Here is a 23,531-nt window from a genome sequence, read left to right as displayed (position 1 = left end):
AATCCCCAGGAGCACCTCCTGGACGTTGACCGTGCTCCGGCACTGTTAACCACAACAGGCGCTTGTGCGGCAATGTGGCGCGTGCCCTGGCAGGCGTCGCCGAGGGAGGGGCACCAGGGACACACAGCACATCTTCTCCCGAGACCCAAGTGGATATCCCAGCGCAGCTTTAGGGAGAGATGGATGGGGTCACACAAGATGGATGGGGTCAAAAACAGAGATGGCTTCAAAAAGCTCATGGAAAATGGAATTCAAAGATAAGTTTATGTTGCTACCAAAAAAACCTGGAAATTGACAAGGACGTTTTTCATGATCTGCAGCTTCCGCGAACTTTCTGGAAACCTCTCCTATACACAACAGGTGCTGCACGGATCTGTAAGAGCAGCAGTGGGCGTTCTCAGCACCGAAGAGCTGAGGCTCCAAGAATGAGATCAAGGATGCTGTGGCGGCCCAGGAGGCTGAAGAGAGGGGGCAGATTGTGGCCCAGATCACTAGGATGAGGCCAAGGCCAAGGCCAAGACCTCTGAAGAGTTGGGTGTGTGGAGGGGGCGATGGCCAGGACAAGTGAGTCTGGGGACGGAAGCCGATTTCCTCCAAAGAGCGGAACGGTCCTCACAGCTGTGCCGACAGCTGCCAACGGGGCCAGCTACACAGAAGAGAGCGAGAGCTGACCGGGCTGCCTGTGAAGGTGGGGGTGGGGGCTTCTTGCCTCAGTCAGGAAAGACCTCAGCAATGAGCTAATCATGTCGTGGCCGGCTGGGGTCAGGGCTGGGAGCCACGGCAGAAGTGCAGACGCGGACACGCTGGTGCAAGCCGGTGAAACTCCAGGCACATTTCAAACGCACAAGCTCAAGATGAGAGGGCTGTGGCTCCCACCACGGGGCGTGGACAGGGTGTCTGGGGCTGCTGCCCGGGGCGGCCCTGGGGTCCTGCGTGTAACCAGCAGGGAGGCTGCCTGCAGAGCAGCAGGGACCCCTCACAGGTCAGGGCCCGGCAGGATCAAGACTCCTCTGCTCGGCATCTGAAGCCCAAAGGGAGGTGCGAGGAGAGGCGTAGGGGACGCACGCTAGAAGAGGGCCCTTCTGCGAGCCGGCGTGCAGCCAGCCCCGTGCGCCTCTGCATAGAGGCGGGGCCCGGCCAGGAGGGCTGGAGCCCTATCTCCCACCTGTGGGGACACCCCAGCACAGCTGCCACTCAAGGGGCAGGAAGACAGTGCCCGTCTCTACAGGGCTTTCCTTTCCCTCGGAAACGGAGCAGGCGGGGTGTGGCCGGTGATGGCAGGAGCACCCGAGGCTCAGCAGGCCTGCACGTCCTCTGTGGACCCTTTGGTGTGAAATCCACGATCCTGCAGGAGACAGTGACATCGGGTGCTTCAACAAAGGGAGCAGGAGGGACAGGGGACGGCCCACCTCCAGGCAGCTCCATTCTTGAATACCCCCGAAGGGACACCCAGGCCCCTGCTTTGTTCTGCTGGGGACACCACCCAATGCTTCTGTTTTTCTCTTCATGCTCACTGCACTTTCCACCGCACAGCTCAAGTCACTCTGCCCGACCCGTGCCCACGGGGATGCTGGTCCGTTCCCGGGGCGGGGTCTCCGTGGAAGGCCAGCAGGGGCGCGAGCTGCTCGGCTGTGCCCTTCCCTGCCTTCCTGAGCCACCCGACCTCCTCCATGCGCCTGGCCTTGGGACTGCGGTAGCGGTTATGGTGCCCAAGCCCAGTGCCCGCTCAGACACCCTGGGAGGCAGCTGCGGCGGCGCCAGCAGGGGGGCTCCTGCCACCCATGGGAGAGACCAGGAGTGGGCGCTAAGCCTCCAGCTTCGGTCTTGGCCGTGGCAGGCATTTAGGGGGTGAGTGAGGGTACGGGAGCTCTCTGTCTCTCAAATAAATAAATAAAATTTAGAAAGATACACTACTCATGAATATTTTGTAAACCTGCTACACTACCTAGAGCACTGTGAAGCTCAGCAAAGCGCTTAATTGAGCTGATTAAATATAGAACACAGAGTACAGAGTGGGATGTCCTTCCTGGGAAAGCCTGGCTCAGGCCTGGCGGAGCGGTGGTGCCCGGGGGCCTCCCCGAGTCTCTCCAGAAACGTGGCTTGTGTTAACCAGACGCCCTTCCCTTCCGAGATCCTGCTTGAAGTCGGGAACGCTCACGATCCGCTGTTGTTGCCCCGTGGAGGCTTCTTTCTATCAGCCACCCAGCAGTCTGCAGAGGCCCTGCGCTCGGAGGGCCAGTGGACCTCGGCACCGGACGGGTCCAGAACTGCGGAGCCTGGGGGTCGAGGGACTGGGAGGGGCCTCGAGCCAAGAGGCCGGGTCTGCTGCCAGCATCGCCTGCGCTCGTGCATAATTGAAGCGCGTTAACGCACGGGTGGCGTGGACACCGTAGTCCCTGCCCCACGAGTGAGCCCCTCTCCTCTCCACTTTCCCTTCCTTCCTGGGAGGCCTTCTGCTTGCGGGAAAGGCCAAGGCTTGGCAGTCGGCATGCACGTTCCCAGGCCGCGATCTTCCGGAACAGTCGCTTCAGCCTGCCTTTAGTTCCGTGTGAGTTTGAAATGATCGCGATTTTAGATGGAAAGAGACAGAAATATTCTTGCAATACTGGTGAAACCCAGTAAAAATCGGGCAGAATAAAAGGACTGAAGCTCTATCTTGAGTCACGGCAACTCAGTGAAAATTTGAAAAGAAGGGGAAAGAGACACACAGGCACTTCCAAAGTTCATGGAAAATGGAATCACCAGATAAGTTTATTGTGGTGCAAAAAATCTCAAAACCCACGCCTATCAGGGATCTTCAAGACGGACACAGAAAATGTGAATTATGAAAAATCATGTACGCATTTCAATATGTTTTGCACCCAAATAGATTTATCTTTACTTCTGTTCTCCACACACTTGGAATCACTCTCCTGTAGACGCGTCAGTGTCACCTCCAGGAGACTGATGGGGCCGCTGAGGATTTTACAGGCTAATGGAACCATCTGCCCCTCAGGATCCTCTGCGAGGCAGGGTTTTGGCTGTGGATGTAGTCAGGAGCCTCGCCCTTGCACGAGGCATTGGGCTTCTAGGTGGAGTGCAGCTGGGGGAGCAGGGGCCGGGGTCTGGATGCAGCATCCTCCTGGGGTCCTGGGCTCAGCTGGGACACGGTGGCAGCAGGGCTGCAGGAGGCCGGGTTGTTAGTCTCCCAGGAGCAAGAAAAGAGGCACTGGGAAGGCCACTTCTGCAGGGACCACCGGGTGGGCACACGCCCAGAGCGGTTTGGTGGCGGTGGGGTCCAGGAGCACGTTGGGGTGGGAGGCGGGGCAGGAAGTGTGTCAGAGGGGCTCCGCGTGCCGCCACTCCTGCGCGCCGACGCCTTCCCCACACGATCTGCTCACTGCAGAGCCCCTGGCCCAGGCTCTGCTTTCCCACGCCTCCTCTGTCTCCCACGCTCCACTCTGCTGAGCGCTTCGGCCACGCGATGCGTCACCTCCCATCAGCACCACCCCTCTCCCAGGACATGGAGACGTTGCCCACACATGTTACCCACATGCTACCCACACATATGGACGTGGGCACACACACACACACAGTGGACTCGATGGCCATCAGAACAGCAAGACCCCACACTGGCGCGTTACTCTCTTAAGATGAGAGCTGCCCAGTGTTAGAGACGCAAACAGAGTGTGGGAGCCGGGCGCTGGGAGCCGCCCTCTGCCCTCGCGCCTGCTGCAGGGCGGAGCCCAGCCTCGTCCCGTGTGGCTTTGCAGCAGCGGAGAATTCACTGATGCAGCCTCTGAACATGGGGGCCCACAAATCGTCACTTCGATTCTGTCCACTTTTGGAACACACAGTGCATTCTCTCCTTTCAAGGGTGGTGACCAAATGTATTTATCAGCTCTCGATCCCCGAACAAGGCCAGTGAAATCAAAAGCCGTGTTTGGCTAAACAGCTCAGACGGCGCAAGGGCCGCCGCCCGGGGTGTTCGCCGCGTGCCTGCGCACACACGGTGCCGTGGCCAGAAGCCCGCGGTTACTCCTTCTCGGTTCTGGAATGAAGTGTCCAGGCCAGCAGAGAGAGCTGCTTCTTTCTCCTGTGCCACATGCCGTGACAACCATCTTTAAACCTGCCGGGGTGCTGGGCGGGGACAGCAAGCTGTGGCCGTGTTATTGGCACAAGAAAAAGGAGACAATGCCGACATTCTTAACAAGCTGCTCACCAGTGCTGGTGGGGCGGGAGTCCCGCTAGCACGTCCTTGCTTCTGCCCTGCCTCCGACCCCTCTGCCAGCTCCCTGGAGCACACCCAAACCCTCTGAGCCCCACTCTGCACTTCGGTGCCAGTGACGTCTCTGATGGTGGATGTTCAGTGAACACAGCGGCAGATGTCTTAGTTATGTCATTTTTTCGATCGTAAAGTCAAGTGTTAATGAAAGAACATGCATTCACAACATTTACACGATGGGAACTCAGTATGAAACGCATGCACATTCTGACTGTAGAAGCAAAGCATATACTTACGAGAGAAACATTTGGGAATTAGTGCATGAAAATCCCTAAAGCCATCAGCCCCATATGTAGCTGCAATAAAGAAGGCAAAAAGAAAGCTGGGTTGTAATTCTGTCAGAGATACACAGAAAAGTTTAAAGGAAAGCATCGTTTTAAAAAGTCCATGCCATTGCTCAAAACCACTGTGCAGTTCCGGCTCTGCACTGACAGCTGTCACGGAGCGGACCAATGACTCACACAGGCAGCGTCCCAGGAGGCTCGGCTCCCGGCAGGAGGGCACAGCGAGGCTGGAGCTGCCTCTCACGCATCAAGCCCCTAAACGTTCTAGAACTGTGCAGCCCAAGGCCTCAGCGCGAGCCGGGCGTGTCCTGCGACAGCAAATATTGCCAAGTCACAGCAGCTGGCGACGCCAATGTTCTTCACTCTGCTTTTCGGCAGGAAACACTCACAGGGAGTTAGCAAATGTTTTGGGGACACGCTGCGTGGGGGGAAGTTACGGTTTTCTCTTGGAATCTAAAAAGGAGCTACTGATTCCCGTGGGTGTCCCTCATCGGCTGCTCCTGGACCTGCTGTCATGGCCTCAAGTCTGCAGGTTCTGACCGTTTCCCAGGCACACTTTCCTGGTGTGTGCTGCCTTCGGAAGGCCCGGGAAGCTCTGTGCATGCACACATGTGTTACACACACACACACACACACACACACACACACACGTTTCTCTCTGGTGACCAGAGTTCTGGCAGGGCATGGTTGCTGAATCACAGCCACTGGGCGGGCTTCCCTAAAGATTACAAGACGCAAAGAACCCGAGAGGCTGTAGCTTTCACACACGCGGGACTCTGAGGGAAACCGTTCGTTTATGGGACTCTGCGGGCACCAGCGTTTTCCAGACTTATCTGACCACGCCCCTCCTGTTTTTCCCATGAAAAAATAAAATATTGGGATAATGGGGCGATACTTTAAAAGCTGTTCCTTGCAGTGACTGGCTCACTTATTTCCTAACAAACCTTTACTTTTCATCCATTCAGCCCACTTCCTAATCGTGCAAATGTAACAGACACAGTCCAGACCATGCATCCATCAAACCAAGCTATCATCAAGCCACCTCCCTAGGTTCAGATGTGTGTGATGGCCTGCAGTCACTCGTGTCAAGGAAAAGGCTGGTGCCCAGAACCCTTCGCCGTCTGTTGCTTCCGAAACTCCAATGCTATCTTTCAACTTTGCACCCTCACTAGCCCCACGTGATGGGGGTGCCACCACCTCCTGGGGCAGGCGTTGGGGCCAGGGGTTCCCCCGTGCTTGGGATGCCTGCATCGCATCTCGGAGTGCCGTCTGAACGCCCGATGCTCTGCTTCCCATCCAGCTCCTGGTCATTGAACCTGGGAAGCAGCAGGCGATGGCTCAAGTACTCGAGTCCCCCACAGTCCCCTGGGAGACCCAGGTGGAGTTCTAGGCTCTTGACTTCCGCCTGAGCCACCAGATGGAGTCTCTCTTTCTCTCCCTGTCACTACACCTTTCAAATTAATTAAATATTAAACCTTTTTATTAAAAAAAAGGGCAAGTAATGCTGTTTTAAAAATGGGGACATTACGACAGGTGGCCTGGCATAAAGCTCTCGGATTAAGTGAGCTGTGTCACGCCAAAAGGATGCTGACTCGGCCGATGAGGCGGCCGGCGCTGCCGTGACTGGCAAGTGACCCCTGGAACACAGTGGACGCCAATGAACATGGCAGTGGGGAGGGGTGCACGCTCACCAGCAAACAGGAGCATTCAGAGCTCGGACGAGAATGGAATACAGCTTGTTGAGCTGCGTCTGACAGTCTGGCCTTGCCCAAAGTGTGCGTCAGAGTGCCTTCCACCCCCACACCACCACCCCTCAAAGTCAGCCGCTTCTCACCAGGATCAGTCCTCCCCGGTGTGATTCAAACCAACCCATTCTTACCATCCTAAGTGTGCTTCCCTAAACTTACAGCCTACAAAACCCAGCACGGCTGTGGCCACCATGCGGTCCCCCTTCCCATGATAAAGCAGAATTCACAGGGAGTCACCCTGCTTCCTTGCCATCCGTGTTCCTGCTCAGCCCCAAGTTCTGCAGAAGGAACCGGTGTTATTCCGTGTGGCCAGGCGACCAGAGGCAGCAGCGAGGGGAAAAACGCGCAATCTCCCGTCCTTTCCTGAATTCTACACGAGGCCCCGTGGTGCCCTCGTGGGGCGCTTTAGAGAGGCAGAGGCTCAGGGAGTGCAGCCCATCCACAGCCTCGAACCCTGATCCCTCTCCCACGAAGAACACGCCGTCATCATTTGCATAGTGGGAACACGGGGACTCAGAGGGACTCCCGGAGTTTGCCCTCCTGACGGTTAGCGTGTCAGAAGGCAGCTTTGAGACCCGTGTCTGGTGAACGTGTGGCACCAGCTGTGTTCAGGATGCTTGCGAGGCACCAGAAAACATGAGCTCACCGCAGCTGCACATGTATGCACTTATGCGTGCTGTGCACGTGCGCACACACACGCACACGCACACACGCACACGGGGCTAATGGTGCACTTACCACAGAGCCTCCCAAAGAACAGACTAATGTCCAACCAACAAGTGCAAGGTGTGGCCATGGCTCCTGCCCAGCCCTGGCCTGTGCATGGCGCCTCTGCCAGGCTGGCCTTCCTGACTGCACACCCAGGGAGAGGTCACACAGAGACCCAGGGAGGTGACCACATGCAGTGGTCACCACATGTTCCCTGGGCCCAAAGCCTGCTGGCCAGGGGACGTGCAGTCTGACAGTGCTCCCGCGCGGCCTCTGGCCCATGTGGGGCCGTCTGCAGGTGCAGACCCGCTCTGCCTGTGACAGTTCTATGTCTCAGTCTGAGACTCACGGAAAAGCAAACCCTGGTCCCTGGCATCAGGGGCCCTCAGCGAGGGGTCAGAGCAGTTATCAACCCAGGTAGAACACCCTCCCCTCTGTAACTAGTTCCAGCCCTAATTCAGTCCACTGCTGGGGGCCAGGCTGCAGATGAACCTGTGCAGCCTTCTCTAAGTTTCCTGAGTGTCATGACGTGTACTGCTTTTATCAGGAGCAAATCGAACTCGGCTGGTAGGGACTGCTGTCCCCAAGAGTCTTGTGAGCCCCTCATATAAAATGCTGCCAACACCCCAGATTCTGAGTCCTGCCTGGACTGCCTGCACTGACAGACGTCACGGGAAGAGAGACACCCCAGACCATGCTTCTCCGTCCCTGTCTAGCCACAGGTGCCTGCACTGACAGACGTCACGGGAAGAGAGACGCCCCAGACCATGCTTCTCCGTCCCTGTCTAGCCACAGGTGCCTGCACTGACAGACGTCATGGGAAGAGAGACGCCCCAGACCACGCTTCTCCGTCCCTGCCTAGCCGCAGCTGCCTGCACTGACAGACGTCACGGGGGACAGACGCCCCAGACCACGCTTCTCCGTCCCTGTCTAGCCACAGCTGCCTGCACTGACAGATGTCACGGGGGACAGACGCCCCAGACCACGCTTCTCCGTCCCTGTCCAGCCGCAGCTGCCTGCACTGACAGACGTCACGGAGGACAGACGCCCCAGACCACGCTTCTCCGTCCCTGTCTAGATGCAGGTGCCTGCGCTTCTGCAGCTGCTGCCACCCCAGGCAGGGCACTCCATGCTCAGACTCCCCGTTTCTTGGGACTCTGCCCCCTCCCTTGATCCCCACTCAAGCCAGCAGGCTCCACCCACACCCTTGCCTTCTGGAGCTTCTCAGAAGCCCCTCCTACTTCCTCCAGTGGCCTCATCTTCCAGGGTACTCCCGTTCACTGCCACCGCCAGCCAGTGCTCCAGCCGTACCGCAGCCTGCCTGTGCTTCCAGTCCACCAGCGGCACGCGGCTGGCACGTGTGTGCACCCCGGGCCCGGCTCCAGCTCCCTCCTCGTCCTCCCCCACGCTGCCCTCACCCGGCACCTCTCTGCCGCATTTCCCACGGCTCTGACTGCTCCCACGTGACACACGTCTCCGGGACGAGGTCAGAATCCTCCTGGGACAGCAGGTCACACTGCAGACCGGCAAGGGGCGAGCCACGGGGACGAAGCTCACGCAGCCCCTCGTGTGCACAAGCCCTGCTGGTTCCCACTCCAGGTCGGAACAGGTCCTTCTGGCCCAAGCAGGCCTCTGGGTCTGGGACCGGCATGTTCAGCCCCTCTTTCTCCATGACGCCACGCTCACCCCTCACTCAGCTCCTGGGTCCCTGTCCCAGCCTCGGTCACCTCTCTCTGGGGGACGACGGCCCCTGTCTCCATTTGCACGTCCTTGGCATACATGCCAGTCCTGGTGTTGGCTTCCCCTCATTCTGCGTGCCCTCTGGCCTAATGCCCAGGATGGACGGGGTGCTCACCAGTACCTCCTGACCACAGCCACACCACTGAACACTGTCAGAGTGACACCACCCGAGAGGCTGCAGACTGGCAAAAAGCATGCCCCAACCCCTAGACAGCCTGGTGCATGGAGGCCGAGGTAGCCACAGGGGCCAGCACGGCTGTCGGTTTCTCTTCAGCGCCATGCTCACTTCAGTTTCTGGGCTGGCTCGCTCTCTGCCTGGGTCCTCGGGCCACCTCTGGCCGCATCACAGCTGTCCCTGAACCTACAGGTTCAGCCATAAGCAGGTAACCATGTGGGCTCACGGGCAGGCAGGAGGCACTGGGCAGTGCATCGGGTGTGAGTGAGACCCAGAGCCCAGGGTCTGACCTGACCCCCGCCTCGCCACTCGCTCACCCACTCTCCAACCTCCAGCAGGGAGCAGGCACATCAGTCGCTCAGGCCTCCATGAGTTCACGGTGATGCCTGCGTGAGCAGGGACCACTGGGCATGGCACTTGCAGTTACGTTCTGCAGAGAAAGGTGCAGGCAGGTACAGATGCCACCTGTGGTCCTGTCAACAACGGATCCAGGGCCATGGGATTCGCACACCCCAGGAACGGTCCCCATGGCGCCATGCGGGCAAGGACAGGCGGAGCCCCAGCCATCTGCTAACGCACCAGGAGGAAGATGCCCCCAGCCCGTGTTGCCTCCCCTTCCACTCCGAAGGCCCTGCTGGCTCTCATGCCACTGGGGTGGGGCCTAGCAGACCCTCCCAGGCACCTGTCCTGCGCTCACAGGCCTCGGGTGGCTGGGCTGAAGGAGGACGCTGGCGGTGGGGAATGATGGCCAGAGTCGGTGTGCTCTGCTGCCGGCGGCCCCTGCAGAGGCGGCAGCAGGCGAGGAGAGCCAAGGACTGCAGCACAACCAGGCCCACCCGCCCTGACTTCACTCACAGTGACCACTTAGGAGAGAGAACCGGGGCCAGGAAAGAGGCAGTGGGCAGAGAGCCGCTCCCGAGGGCTTCCAGCGAGGAAAGAGCGGGTTCAGAACCACAGCCCCGTAAAAGGCTCAGCTTGGCCACCACTTCGGGACCAAAGGCAAGTGCACTGGAGAGAGAGGCCCGGCTGGACCCAGCCACCACCCCCCATGCACACAGCCCCACACACCACCCCCAATACACCGTCCCCCATACACCACCCCCATACACACAGCCCCACACACCACCCCCCATGCACACAGCCCCACACACCACCCCCCATGCACACAGCCCCACACACCACCCCCAATACACCGTCCCCCATACACCACCCCCATACACACAGCCCCACACACCACCCCTCATGCACACAGCCCCATACACCACCCCATACACACAGCCCCATACACCACCCCCATACACACAGCCCCATATACCACCCCCCATGCACACAGCCCCACACACCACCCCCAATACACCGTCCCCCATACACACAGCCCCACACACCACCCCCATACACACAGCCCCCATACACCACCCCTCATGCACACAGCCCCATACACCACCCCATACACACAGCCCCATACACGACCCCCATACACACAGCCCCATACACACAGCCCCCATACACACAGCCCCATACACACAACCCCATACACCACCCCCATACACCACCCACATACACCACCCCCATACACACAGCCCCATACACACAACCCCATACACCACCCCCATGCACACAGCCCCACACACCACCCCCATACACACAGCCCCACACACCACCCCCAATACACCGTCCCCCATACACACAGCCCCATACACCACCCCCATACACACAGCCCCATACACCACCCCCAATACACCGTCCCCCATGCACACAGCCCCATACACCACCCCCATACACACAGCCCCACACACCACCCCCAATACACCGTCCCCCATACACACAGCCCCACACACCACCCCCAATACACACAGTCCCACACACCACCCCCAATACACCGTCCCCCATACACACAGCCCCATACACCACCCCCATACACACAGCCCCACACACCACCCCCAATACACCGTCCCCCATACACACAGCCCCATACACCACCCCCAATACACCGTCCCCCATACACACAGCCCCACACACCACCCCCAATACACACAGTCCCATACACCACCCCCATATACACAGCCCCACACACCACCCCCAATACACCGTCCCCCATACACACAGCCCCACACACCACCCCCAATACACCGTCCCCCATACACACAGCCCCACACACCACCCCTCATGCACACAGCCCCATACACCACCCCCATACACACAGCCCCATACACCACCCCCAATACACCGTCCCCCATACACACAGCCCCACACACCACCCCCAATACACCGTCCCCCATACATACAGCCCCACACACCACCCCCATACACACAGCCCCATATACCACCCCCCATGCACACAGCCCCACACACCACCCCCAATACACCGTCCCCCATACACACAGCCCCATACACCACCCCCATACACACAGTCCCATATACCACCCCCCATGCACACAGCCCCACACACCACCCCCAATACACCGTCCCCCATACACACAGCCCCATACACCACCCCCATACACACAGCCCCCATACACCACCCCTCATGCACACAGCCCCATACACCACCCCATACACACAGCCCCATACACGACCCCCATACACACAGCCCCATACACACAGCCCCCATACACACAGCCCCATACACACAACCCCATACACCACCCCCATACACCACCCACATACACCACCCCCATACACCACCCCATACACACAGCCCCATACACACAGCCCCCATACACACAGCCCCCATACACACAGCCCCATACACACAGCCCCCATACACACAGCCCCATACACACAGCCCCATACACCACCCCATACACACAGCCCCATACACCACCCCCCATACACCACCCCCATACACGTAGCCCCCATACACCACCCCCCATACACCACTCCATACACCACCCCCATACACACAGCCCCATACACCACCCCCATACACCACCCCCCATACACACAGCCCCATACACCACCCCCATACACACAGCCCCATACACCACCCCCATACACACAGCCCCCATACACACAGCCCCCATACACCACCCCCTATACACACAGCCCCATACACACAGCCCCATACACCACCCCCAATACACCACCCCCATACACACAGCCCCATACACACAGCCCCATACACCACCCCCCATACACCACCCCCATACACACAGCCCCATACACACAGCCCCCATACACACAGCCCCATACACACAGCCCCATATACCACCCCCATACACACAGCCCCATATACCACCCCCATACACCGCCCCCATACACCACCCCCATACACCGCCCCCATACACCCCCGCCCCCCATACACCACCCCCCATACACCGCCCCCATACACCCCCACCCCCCATACATACAGCCCCCATACACCACCCCATACACCACCCCCATACACCACCCCCATACACCCCCACCCCCTATACACCACCCCCATACACCGCCCCCATACACCCCCGCCCCCCATACACACACACGTGACCAGCACCCAGAGCTCCTCCTCACCACCGTGTGGGGCAAGCTGCTTTGGAAGGTCACCTTTCCAGACAAAACAGCACTGGCTTACTCGGAAGGCACCAAGCACCCAGAAGAGCCTCCAGGTGCGTCTCAAGTCGCCTTCACATTCTGAGGTCAGGAGAATCTCACGAAAAGGAGGAAAGGGGAAGACGGCAGGTAGAGCGAGGGCTGAGTTCAGCTCTATGAGCCCAGGAGGGAACGGACATCTAGACAGCGAACGAACGAGAGCCAGGATAGGGCCAGGGCGATTCCAAGACGCACGGCTCCTGCCACGAGCCACGGGGAGCTCTACATTTTACTTTGTTTTGCATTTCGATCTTTATTCCAACAAGGGGCATCTATAGTGGGTCCCCAGGCCAACGGGACAAGGGAGAGAGGCTCTACCAGGGAGACTGCAGGTGGCAGGACAGACCGCAGGAGCGCCCCAGGCTCTGTGAGGACAAGGCCACCCGTGTGTGCTGCACCGCAGAGCTCACTCAGCGCCGGGAGGGGCGGGAGGGGCCCAGAGCGTGCGACAGCAGCACTTGTCACGGTGGCTCTGCCGGCCACGCAGCCTTCCAGAGCTGCGGCTGAACTGCGGCTGCCCGCGTCACGGACTCGATCGGCCTCATGGACTCCATCGGCCTCACGGAGTGCAGCCACACAACCTAGAGCCCAGCAGACGGCACGTAAGGAAACGGCTGAGGGACTTGCAGCTGGTCCTGCTGCTGGCCACACCGGAAGGGGGCGTCTGGCGCTCGGGGCCGGGCCCCTGCCTCGTGAGAGCCATTCCCAGCTGTCCCCGGAGCTGGCCTGGTGTCAGCCCCAGAGATTCCAGAAGCCCAGGCTCTGCCTTGGGGGCTGAGATAAAGTAATCTCCCCCAGGACACATGGAGGGTGGCTCCGCCGTCCCTCCCTCCCTCCCAGAAACCCAACGGGTCCCCGCCAGAATTCCAAGCACGGGGTGACTCAGCAGAGGTGATGGAGCGCGGGGAGGTGCAGCCACACACCCCAGCCTGCAGGAAGGGCACGGAGGTGCTGTCTGCGCCTACCCCGGCCATTTCTTCCCGTACTCCTCCCACACGGCAAAGTGCTGAACACGTGGCATGCAGTGGATGCACACGTGTGTGCGTGAGGGATCACATGTGCGCATGCATGTGTAAGCAGCGAGTGCCCTTCCTGTGTGTGTTCACCACCGCAGCTCGGCCACGGAGACTCAGGGCTCCCGGGGACTCCCCCGCCAGGAAGACACCCCCAGCTTCCTGGCCGGAGCAGCCCCCTCTCCCTGGTCATGCTCACCAGACCCCAGCTCTGGGAGCAGAAGGTCACAGCCCGCGTCCAGGAACGAGGGCCCTCCACATGCTTGGGAGTCACAGGGATGTCTGGGCTCCCTCCCTTGTGTGTGAACTTGGAAGTGTTCCTGCAGAGACACCCGGCCAGAGGCTCGGACAGGAGGCAGAATCGTCTACCGATCAAGCAGCGCCCAGCGTGGCTGCAGGAAGGCCTGGGCGGGAGCTGTGGACACGGGAAGCTCCCCAGGACTGGAGCTGACCCCGGTGACCCCTCCGCACAGGGCCAGCGGCCGTGGAGGACACAGGTGCCCCCACGCCCGACTTCGCCCCCGCCGGCTGAGACCACTGGCCCGCAGGAGCCTGCCTTGCGGTGGCCCTGTCGGCAGCACGCAATCTCGAGAGGACCGTGGAGTCCCCGCTCTTCCCGTGGACGCCAGCTGTTTCTGGAGTGGCCAGTCCAAAGGCCTAGGCTTCTTGTCAGCCAGGTTTCTGTGAAATGGGGAGATTCCTCCCTTCTTCCCATCTTTCCGCTCCCTCGACTCACCAACGCTCACCGGGAACCTATGGGAAGGGCTGGTTTGGACTGCGTCTTCTTCCCATGTGAAAAACAGAGAAGGATGCGGCCTGTGGTGTCCTGGGTATGGGCCCTGGGGTCTTAGGGTTGCTGCCCCTCGGAGCCCAGCACCGTGCCTGGTGAAGGGCACGGGCACGGGCCCAGGATGTCCACTCCCTGCCCTGTGCAGCAGCCTGGACGCAGCCACACCCCAGCTCATGAAGAAGAGAAACAGCACCAGGGCCACCAGGCCAGTGCAGCAAAGCAGGGCTCAGATAGGACTGGGGCCGACCTTGGCTTTGGGGACTGCCGACGCCAGGGACTTGGCCTCAGGACCTCTCGCTGGAGACGGAGGTGCTGTCTCAGGCACTTGTCTACTAGGGCCCGGCCGTAGGCCCAGGGAGTGCAGAGATTTTTACCAATGGGACCCAAGGCTCTAGCCACAGAACACGCAGTGTGGGTGTCCCGGGGAGATGAGAGCTGGCTGGGACCAAGGGGGCAGTCTGTGGGAAGTCACCTGGGCCTGGACTTCCCACAGGACACATCCAAAAGCAGGAGCAGGAAGAGGGGCTCCCAACAAGTGGTGATACAGCTGGGCGGGCCGTGAGCTGGGGTGCAGGGGCTGCAGCTGGCTGGGCGGGTCCCTGGGGTCCCTGGAAGCCGAGACCGGGGAAGGGACCCTGCATGTGCCTGCCCAGTGGGGACGCTTGGAGGGGGCTGGGTTAGGGAGACGGGGGTGCTGCAGGAAGGAGCAGCCTGTGGGAAGAGGGAAGGAAGAGGGAAGAGGGAAGCTGGGAGCCGGGCTGGGCGAGCTTTCAGAGGCAGGATGTGGAGGCGGTGGGGCTGGGGGCCTGACCCCAGCGCAGGAACAGGCACCCACTGCCCTCTGACAGCAGCCGGGGCCCCCTCTCCCCACCTGCTCCATGGTGATTGTGACACTGTGCTGTGTGTCATATTGTAACCAGGTTTCCACATCCCTCCGGCTGTGTTGTACAAGGCCCAGAAGGGGAAGGAGGCGAATAATGAAATATAGGAATGCAGGAAAAGAGGAAGCCAGCCCGACGCCAGCCCAACCGAAATGCGGAGACTTAGGGAGAAGTGACAGAGAGGGAAGTCAGCCAGGGAATGACAGTCGGTGGCCTAGCAGTGAACACTCACAGGCAGACTCACACACATGCACTTACACACACCTGTAAGGGAGACACACTCACAGACAGACTCACACATATGTACATCTGCACACCTGTACAGGGACACACACTCACACACAGACCCACACACACACATGCATGCTTACACACACCTGTACAGGGACACACACTCACACACACACACACACACACATGCATGCTTACACACACCTGTACAGGGACACACACTCACAGGCAGACTCACACACACGTACTTACACATACCTATACAGGGACACACATTCACACACAGACTCACACACCTATACAGGGACACACACTCACAGACTCACACACATGCACTTACACACACCTGTACAGGGACACACACACAGAGACTCACACACACATGCACACTTACACACACCCGTACAGGGAGACACACTTAGACTCACACATATACACTTACACATACCTGTACAGGGACACACACTCACACACACATGCACACTTACACCTGTAAGGGAGACACACTCACAGGCAGACTCACACACATGCACTTACACACACCTGTACAGGGACACACACTCATAGACTCACACACATGCACTTACACACACCTGTAAGGGAGACACACTCATAGACTCACACACATGCACTTACACACACCTATACAGGGACACACACTCACAGGCAGACTCACACACATGTACTTACACACACCTATACAGGGACACACACACACACACAGACACACACACACATGCATGCTTACACACACCTGTACAGGGACACACACTCACAGGCAGACTCACACACACGTACTTACACATACCTATAAGGGACACACATTCACACACAGACTCACACACCTATACAGGGACACACACTCACAGACAGACTCACACACATGCACTTACATACACCTGTACAGGGAGACACATGCACTCACAGATGCACACTCACAGAGGCTCACATTCACACAGATGCACACACAGAGAAGCACACTGTTACACAGATGCACACTCATATACACAGGTACACACAGATAAATACACAGATGTACACTCAGACTCAGTCACACAGATGCACACTCCCACAAGGCACACTCAGATTCACACTCTGATATACACAGGCACACACTCACAGATGCACACTCACAGGCACACTCAAACAGATGCACACATGCAGATGCACACTCTCATGCACACACTGACATGCACACTCACACACAGATGCACACTCACAGATGCACACATGCAGATGCACACTCACACACACTGACATGCACATTCACACACAGATGCACACTCACAGATGCACACATGCAGATGCACACACACACACTGACATGCACATTCACTCACAGATGCACACTCCCACACATGCACACACTGACATGCACACTCACACACAGATGCACACTCACAGATGCACACTCACAGATGTACACTCCCACACACGCACACACTGACATGCGATTCACACACAGATGCACACATGCAGATGCACACACACACGCACACACTGACATGCAATTCACACACAGATGCACACATGCAGATGCACACTTACACACATGCACACACTGATATGCACACTCACACAGATGCACACTCTGACATACACAGGCACTCACAGATGCACACTCACGCATCACCTTTTTGCCTCTACATTGAACTTGGGAGAAGTAGGAGCTCTGGGCTCTTGGCCTGAGATGAGAGACACAGCACCCCTGTAACCCAGCTGCATGTGTGCCCCACGTGGCCCCGGATCCCAGCCACCAGAACCCCCGAGAGCCCCAGCAGAGCCACTCTGCTGTTCTTCTCTCCTAGTTAAAAGGCAAGAGTGAAAACACCGCAGACTTTCTTACGTTACAATCCCAACTCAGTTTTAGGCCAGGACAAGCAATGGCCTACAGGAGTAGAGAGGGAAGTGTGCCAGGAACAGAGAGACAAGCGTGTGAGGAGCAGAGAGGCAAGCATGCGAGGAGAAGAGAGGCAAGCGTGCCAGGAACAGAGAGACAAGCGTGCGAGGAGCAGAGAGGCGAGTGTGCCAGGAGCAGAGAGGCAAGCATGCGAAGAGCAGAGAGCCAAGTGTGCCAGGAGCAGAGAGCCAAGTGTGCGAGGAGCAGAGAGCCAAGTGTGCGAGGAGCAGACAGCCAAGTGTGCGAGGAGCAGAGAGGCGAGTGTGCGAGGAGCAGAGAGCCAAGTGTGCCAGGAGCAGAGAGCCAAGCGTGCGAGGAGCAGAGAGGCAAGCGTGCCAGGAGCAGAGAGGCAAGCGTGCCAGGAGCAGAGAGCCAAGTGTGCGAGGAGCAGAGAGGCGAGTGTGCGAGGAGCAGAGAGGCGAGTGTGCGAGGAGCAGAGAGGCGAGTGTGCGAGGAGCAGAGAGGCAAGCATGCGAGGAGCAGAGAGGCAAGCGTGCCAGGAGCAGAGAGGCAAGCGTGCCAGGAGCAGAGAGCCAAGCGTGCGAGGAGCAGAGAGGCAAGCGTGCAAGGAGCAGAGAGGCAAGTATGCCAGGAGCAGGGAGGCAAGTGTGGGAGGTGTAGAGCAGCAAGTGTGCAAGGAGCAGAGAGGCGAGTGTGCCAGGAGCAGAGAGGCGAGTGTGCGAGGAGCAGGGAGGCGAGTGTGCGAGGAGCAGGGAGGCGAGTGTGCCAGGAGCAGGGAGGCGAGTGTGCCAGAGGCTCGGGAGTTTTCCGGGCACTTTCTGGGCAGCTGTGTACTCAGGGCGATAGGTGCAGGGACCCCTGCAGTCATCTACACATGCAGGACAGGCTGGGGGAGGCCTGGGACCCCGGGGCCCGGGCAGCAGGCAGAGCGTTTCTTGGTGCTGTTTGCTGTTTGCGGAGATAAGGGCAGGGCCTGGGTGAAGGCCTCCTGGGGGACGGGGGGAGCTGCTTGGCAAAGCCCTTATCTGGTGTTTTCACAGGCAGCGGCAGGGACAGCCCCACCCCCACCCCGGCCTCGGCTCCCTGTGAACTTCCCTTGTGAACCCCGCTTCTCTCTTCCTTGTTTCCGAGAGGAAACGTGGGCTCCCTGAGCACTTTTGTTTCGACAGGGAACTCGGGATCATCTGTGGAAACGCCACCTGAGTGCTGCCTCCTGAGCATTTATTATTTTAATAAATAAAGGAGTGAATAGCTCACTATGGAGTTTAGAGGCTCACTGAAAAGAGGTCCCCAAAAGTGAAAGATGCTGTGGGAGATAGGGCAGCGTCCACCAGGCCCACAGCGCCCCGGCTGTCCCTCACCTCTGTGGCCCACAGACCTGAGCTTGCCCAGGAGCAGTGAGTTGAGTGTCTCTCAACCATCCACCCGTCCGTCCGTCCGTCTGTCCCTCCATCCAACGTAACCCAACAGGAGAGAGACTGCCAAGCAAGCACAACTTGGACAAAAGCTTGGGCCCCAGCCTCGCGGGCTGTGTTCTGTGCCCGGGGGCTGCAGACCCCGTGAGGACCCTGAGCCCCGATGCCCTCCTGCTGCCAGGCCCCAGGTGGGGTCAGGATCACAGGTGACCCTCCTTACACAGCTCTGTCCCCAGACAGGCCCTGGGGATGTGTCTGCACCGGGAGCCATGTGTGAGCCAGCCCATGATGCCACTGAAGCCCGCAGCCAATGCCCGCCCTCCTAGATGAGCCTGAGTGTGCAGCTCGTGGGGTACCAGCTGCGCCCGCTGCTAAGGATTCTCTGTCCCTTCCTGTACCCAGGGCACGGAGTCACCCTGGAAGCTTGGGGCCAGGAGAAGGAAGAGCAGAATGCGGGAGAGGCTGCCCAGGGCCTGCGCCCGCAACACCACCATTCTGCGTTTTCTCTTGCATCTTGGCAAGCAGGTGTTTTGTCTTTCAGCCTTGCCTTTTGTTCTATTTTGTGAAACAAGCACTGTACAAGGATGGCTGCCTTGGATACTGTGTGCTCTTCCTGCCATCTCTCAGCCCATGCTCAGCAGGAGGTGCCCTGGCTCTGCCCCGGACCCTGAGCCCACGGAAGGGTCACAGGGGACACAGGAGGAGCTGGCTCTGCCAGCAGGGGTGCCGGCATGCCACACTGAGGGTCCCGGTGCGATGGTCCCGGCCACCACCTGGGGAGCAGTGGGCAGTGCAGCCTTGCTCAAGCTCCCCTGTCCCCAGGATCACCTTTCAAATGCACCAGGTGCGCCTAGCACCTGCGCCTGCACCTGCCTTGACAGCCTGCAGTCTCTCCCAGAGCAGGGAAGTAAAGACACACCTTGCACAAAAGCGAGTCCTGAGGCACAGGTGCGCCCGGCAGAACCCAGGGCCTCTGAGCCTTCTCTGCACACCCCGCCCCCCCATCCCAGGAGTTTTACAAGATTCCTGTGTCCCGGATCTGGGCCAGGCAGTGTCCCAGCACGAAGGTCGCAGGGCACAGGGCCCGTCTGGAGCAGCAGCGTGTTCCTCGCGGGAACCACGCCCGATGTTCACGAGAAACGTGGGACAGGGTTGTTGGTACTTTTAATAAATAAAGGAGTGAATAGCTCACTAGGGAGTTTAGAGGCTCACTGAAAAGAGGTCCCCAAAAGCGAAAGATGCTGTGGGAGATAGGGCAGCGTCCACCAGCCCACAGCGCCCGGGCTGTCCCTCACCTCTGCGGCCCACAGACCTGAGCTTGCCCAGGAGCAGTGAGGATGTCCCACCCGAGGCGCGGTCGCGGGGGGCTGGCCTAGGTGGTCACTGCGTGCCATGCTATCAGAGCAGCCCGGGCAGCTCGCCTGGCGGTGAGACAGGAGGAGCAGGATGCCTCCTCTCTGTCCCCCTGCACGGCACCTGCACATCCATGGCAGAAACAAAGGGAGCAGAGGCCAGCAGGTGTCCCTGACTCCAGATGCCGGGCCTGCTTGGGGAGGCATGGCCTGCACCGACAGCGCCGGGAATCGCTGAGAGCAGCAGGCGCCTCCTCCTGTCTCCCTCTGTTGCCCGGGAGTCTTCGCAACTCGGGTCTGCCAGGTCCCCTGGGTGCTGGGGTGGGCGCTGTCTCCACGCCCGTGCCTGCACTGGGGGCGCTGCCATGGGCCCCGTGACCAGCACTCCTGCCCTGCACCTCGCCTGAATTTCTTGGAGAGATTCTGCCACGAGAGCTAAGAGAGGGCAAAGAGGCAGGGGGAGCCAGGCACGGCCGGGCCGCGTGAGACTTCGTTTTCAGAGAACAAGCTGTGGGCGGGGAAAACGCACTTCACGCAGCTCCAGGAGTTTCAGCCGCGCTGTGACAGCACTTGAGCTCATACTTAGTGCTGATTCCGAGAGCCACGTGAAGCAAAGTTCCTAATAAATGAGAAAAATGCACTTGCACGTTAGATAATGAGATGTGACTCGTATTTTATGTGTATTGCAACTTGGAGGCTTCAGGCTTAAGTGACAGAAGCAAAACACACCCTGCTGTGACGGGTCTGAGTAAACCACCCACTGCAGAGCGCTAGCCCCCCGCCCCGCCCCGAGGATCCCTAAACTGCAGGAGACCCACGGAACCCCCAGCCGGTGCCCACGGAATCCCCACCCCGTGCCCACAGAACCCCCAGCCGGTGCCCCCGCCCGCTGCCAATTTCTTGAGAAGTCCCACACTGGGCTGTGCAGCCATGGTGACAAAAGGTCGCAGGAGGGAAATGCCGGCACTGTACTGGCGTGAAATGGCCGTCGGCGGTTTGATGACCGCTCCTGCCCGTCTGCAGCCCCGGGGAGCAGTGTTTTCTTCTGGTCTTTGTTGAACTCTTTACTTGGGGTAACGGTAATCTCATGAGGATAAAGTAAACAAAGTAGATCACTGTACAAATTAAGAGAGGGAAGAGGGGAGGGAGGAGGAGGAGGGGTGGCAGCGTGGGTGGGAGGAAGGGCGGGGTGGGAAGTATCACTGTGTTCCTGAATCTGGTTATATAAACTACATGAAATGTGTACACTTTAGATCAAATTTTAAAGAAAGAACGCAGCGATGAATTCAGAACTAGAGAGGAAGTAACAGCGAAGCGGAAGAACACACTGCAAAACTGTCGGTACCACGGCAGTGGGCTCAGAAGCAGCCCCTGATGCTAAGGCGGGTGAAATGAAAACAGACAGTGAGGAACACATAAGTACCACGGAATCACCCTGCAGAGGGAGGCGAGGGCAGGCAAAGACCACGGCCGCGTCAGGAATACGGTCACCGCACTAAGGCTTCTAGGACGGTTTGTAGTGAAAGCAGAGAGGGAAAGAGATTTTTGTGACATAATCAGGTGTATTTTTTAAATAAAATGTTTTGTTTTGAAAAGAAAAAAAAATAGAGCCAAGAAATAGGACAAGACATAGGTCCCTGGATTCTTCCATGAAAATGACAAAGTAATTCAAAAATTAAAAAAAAAAATCTTTACAGCAAAAAAAAAAAAAAAAAAAAAAAGGAAAAAGAAAAGAAAACAAAAAGAAGAAAAAGTCGAACCACCTCCGAGCTGCAGCCCCCGCCCGCGGAGAGTTGGAGACACTCTCCACACAGCGCACAGCACACTCCTCGAAAGGACCCAATGGCTCTTATCTTAATCCCCAGAAGATTAGAAGTTGCCACTTAGAAAGCCGAGGAAGCGACAGAAAAGACCCAAGCAGATAAGCGGACTCAGAGCGGGACCTCCAGGGTGCACAATGAGCTCCACACAGGACCACCTCCTGGCCGCCTGCACCGCTGTGGGAGATCCAGGGACCCAGAAGCGGCCGAGCGCGTGGCCCTCCCTGCCCGGGGAGCCTGCGGTTACAGAACACCTGTTCCCGAGCTGAGCTGTGTCCCCGTGACGTCAGGGCAGCGCCGACCTCGGCAAACCGGAGTTAAAAAGAAGATGCCTAAGTCTTTTCCAGACAGTCTTTAAAAGAATCCTTGGGGGACATCTATTAGATTGGAGAAGGTTCTTTATCCAGAAGGGCTAAACTATGCCAGAAATAAAACGGGGAAGACTCAAGTTGTTTGGAAAGTTTAGTCTTGAGGAAACACTCCCTCCTCCCAACGCTGGGTTAAGGGAAGAGGCCAGGGCTGAGACCACGAGAACTCACAGGGGCTCCAGGAACCCCTGCAGCCAGGAAGGGCATTGGCCACCGGCCGGAAGGCTTAGTCTGTGATTGGACTGCGAGTTTTGCCTCAAACACTCATTTCTGTGCAATAATATCACGGATTTGGGTACAGCTGCAAGCCAGGTGCACGCCCCCCAGGTAAGGGCACAGAGCATCTGGGGCCTGCGGCTTCCAGGGACCTGCTGCTGGGAAGGCGGGGGAGGAGACAGCACTGGGGCAGGAAACAGGTGAATCGGGGCCCCTTCTGGGAAACTGCAAAACCCAGCGTTTCAGCTGCGCCTGATCACGCAGAACTCTGCTCACCAAGGTTAGCAACGCGAGCAGCTCTGCATCACAATACACAACTTCTTAAAATAATAAAAACCAAAACAACTATTCAAACGGTTCAGCCAGCCCCTTCTCATTATTATAGACTGGTTAAACGCACGACTCCTCTCCCTGGGCTTATGAACACCAGAAGACAAGAGACAGGGACTTAGGAGCCGCTGTGGCGAGCAGCGGCTCCCATGATCTAAGGTGAGAAGTTGTTTGTAAGGGGCCGGACCCTGCTACTGGATTCGGAGAGGAACACGCGAATTTGAAGAAGCGGTGGAGTCCTTGTGGAAACTACAGACTCCGGACGCCGAACAGCAGGGCCGCGGCGAACAGCAGGGCCGCGGCGAACAGCAGGGCCACGGCGAACAGCAGGGCCACGGCGAACAGCAGGGCCACGGCAAACAGCAGGGCCGCGGCGAACATCAGGGCCACGGCGAACAGCAGGGCCACGGCGAACAGCAGGGCCGCGTCTAGGAAGCAGCCCTCACCTCTCGAACTTGCACAACAGAAGCGCGCCCGCGGCCCGCGGCCCAGGGCCCTCACAGAGCTGACGGCAGGGACACCTGCCAGTGCAGCAGCGCCGGCCCCAGCCGCTGGCAGGGTGAAGTGGCACCAGAGCCAGCCCGCCCGGCGGGCCTCTTCGCAGACCGACGAGCGGGGCGGCTGGACAAATCGTACCCACGATCTACATTTATGAGTAACCAATGCAAATGAGAGGGAATGAAAGAACAGAAATGATGGGAAATCTAGCGGCACAAACATTTTCACACTTGAGTGACACATTTCTAACGGTTGGGAACCAGG

At 58.6% G+C, this 23,531-nt stretch overlaps 1 protein-coding gene across 11 annotated transcripts in view; it reads right to left on the bottom strand.

Annotated features, from left to right (window-relative positions):
• IKZF1 (IKAROS family zinc finger 1) overlaps positions 1-23,531 on the bottom strand; it is a 93,369-nt gene that overhangs the window by 29,433 nt on the left and 40,405 nt on the right. Inside the window, exon 4 of one of the 11 annotated variants that reach the window (XM_070059466.1) lies at positions 4,501-4,560. The exons of the other annotated variants lie outside the window; for them this stretch is intronic. Coding sequence (XP_069915567.1) covers positions 4,501-4,560 — 60 coding nt within the window. The remainder of the gene's footprint in view (positions 1-4,500; positions 4,561-23,531) is intronic. 11 annotated transcript variants of the gene reach the window in all.

This window comes from Oryctolagus cuniculus, chromosome 16 (genome assembly GCF_964237555.1).
Source record: "Oryctolagus cuniculus chromosome 16, mOryCun1.1, whole genome shotgun sequence".
Lineage (NCBI taxonomy): Eukaryota > Metazoa > Chordata > Mammalia > Lagomorpha > Leporidae > Oryctolagus > Oryctolagus cuniculus.
The sequence above is the reverse complement of the archived record's forward strand: the minus strand, read 5'-3'. Positions and strand labels throughout refer to the sequence as shown.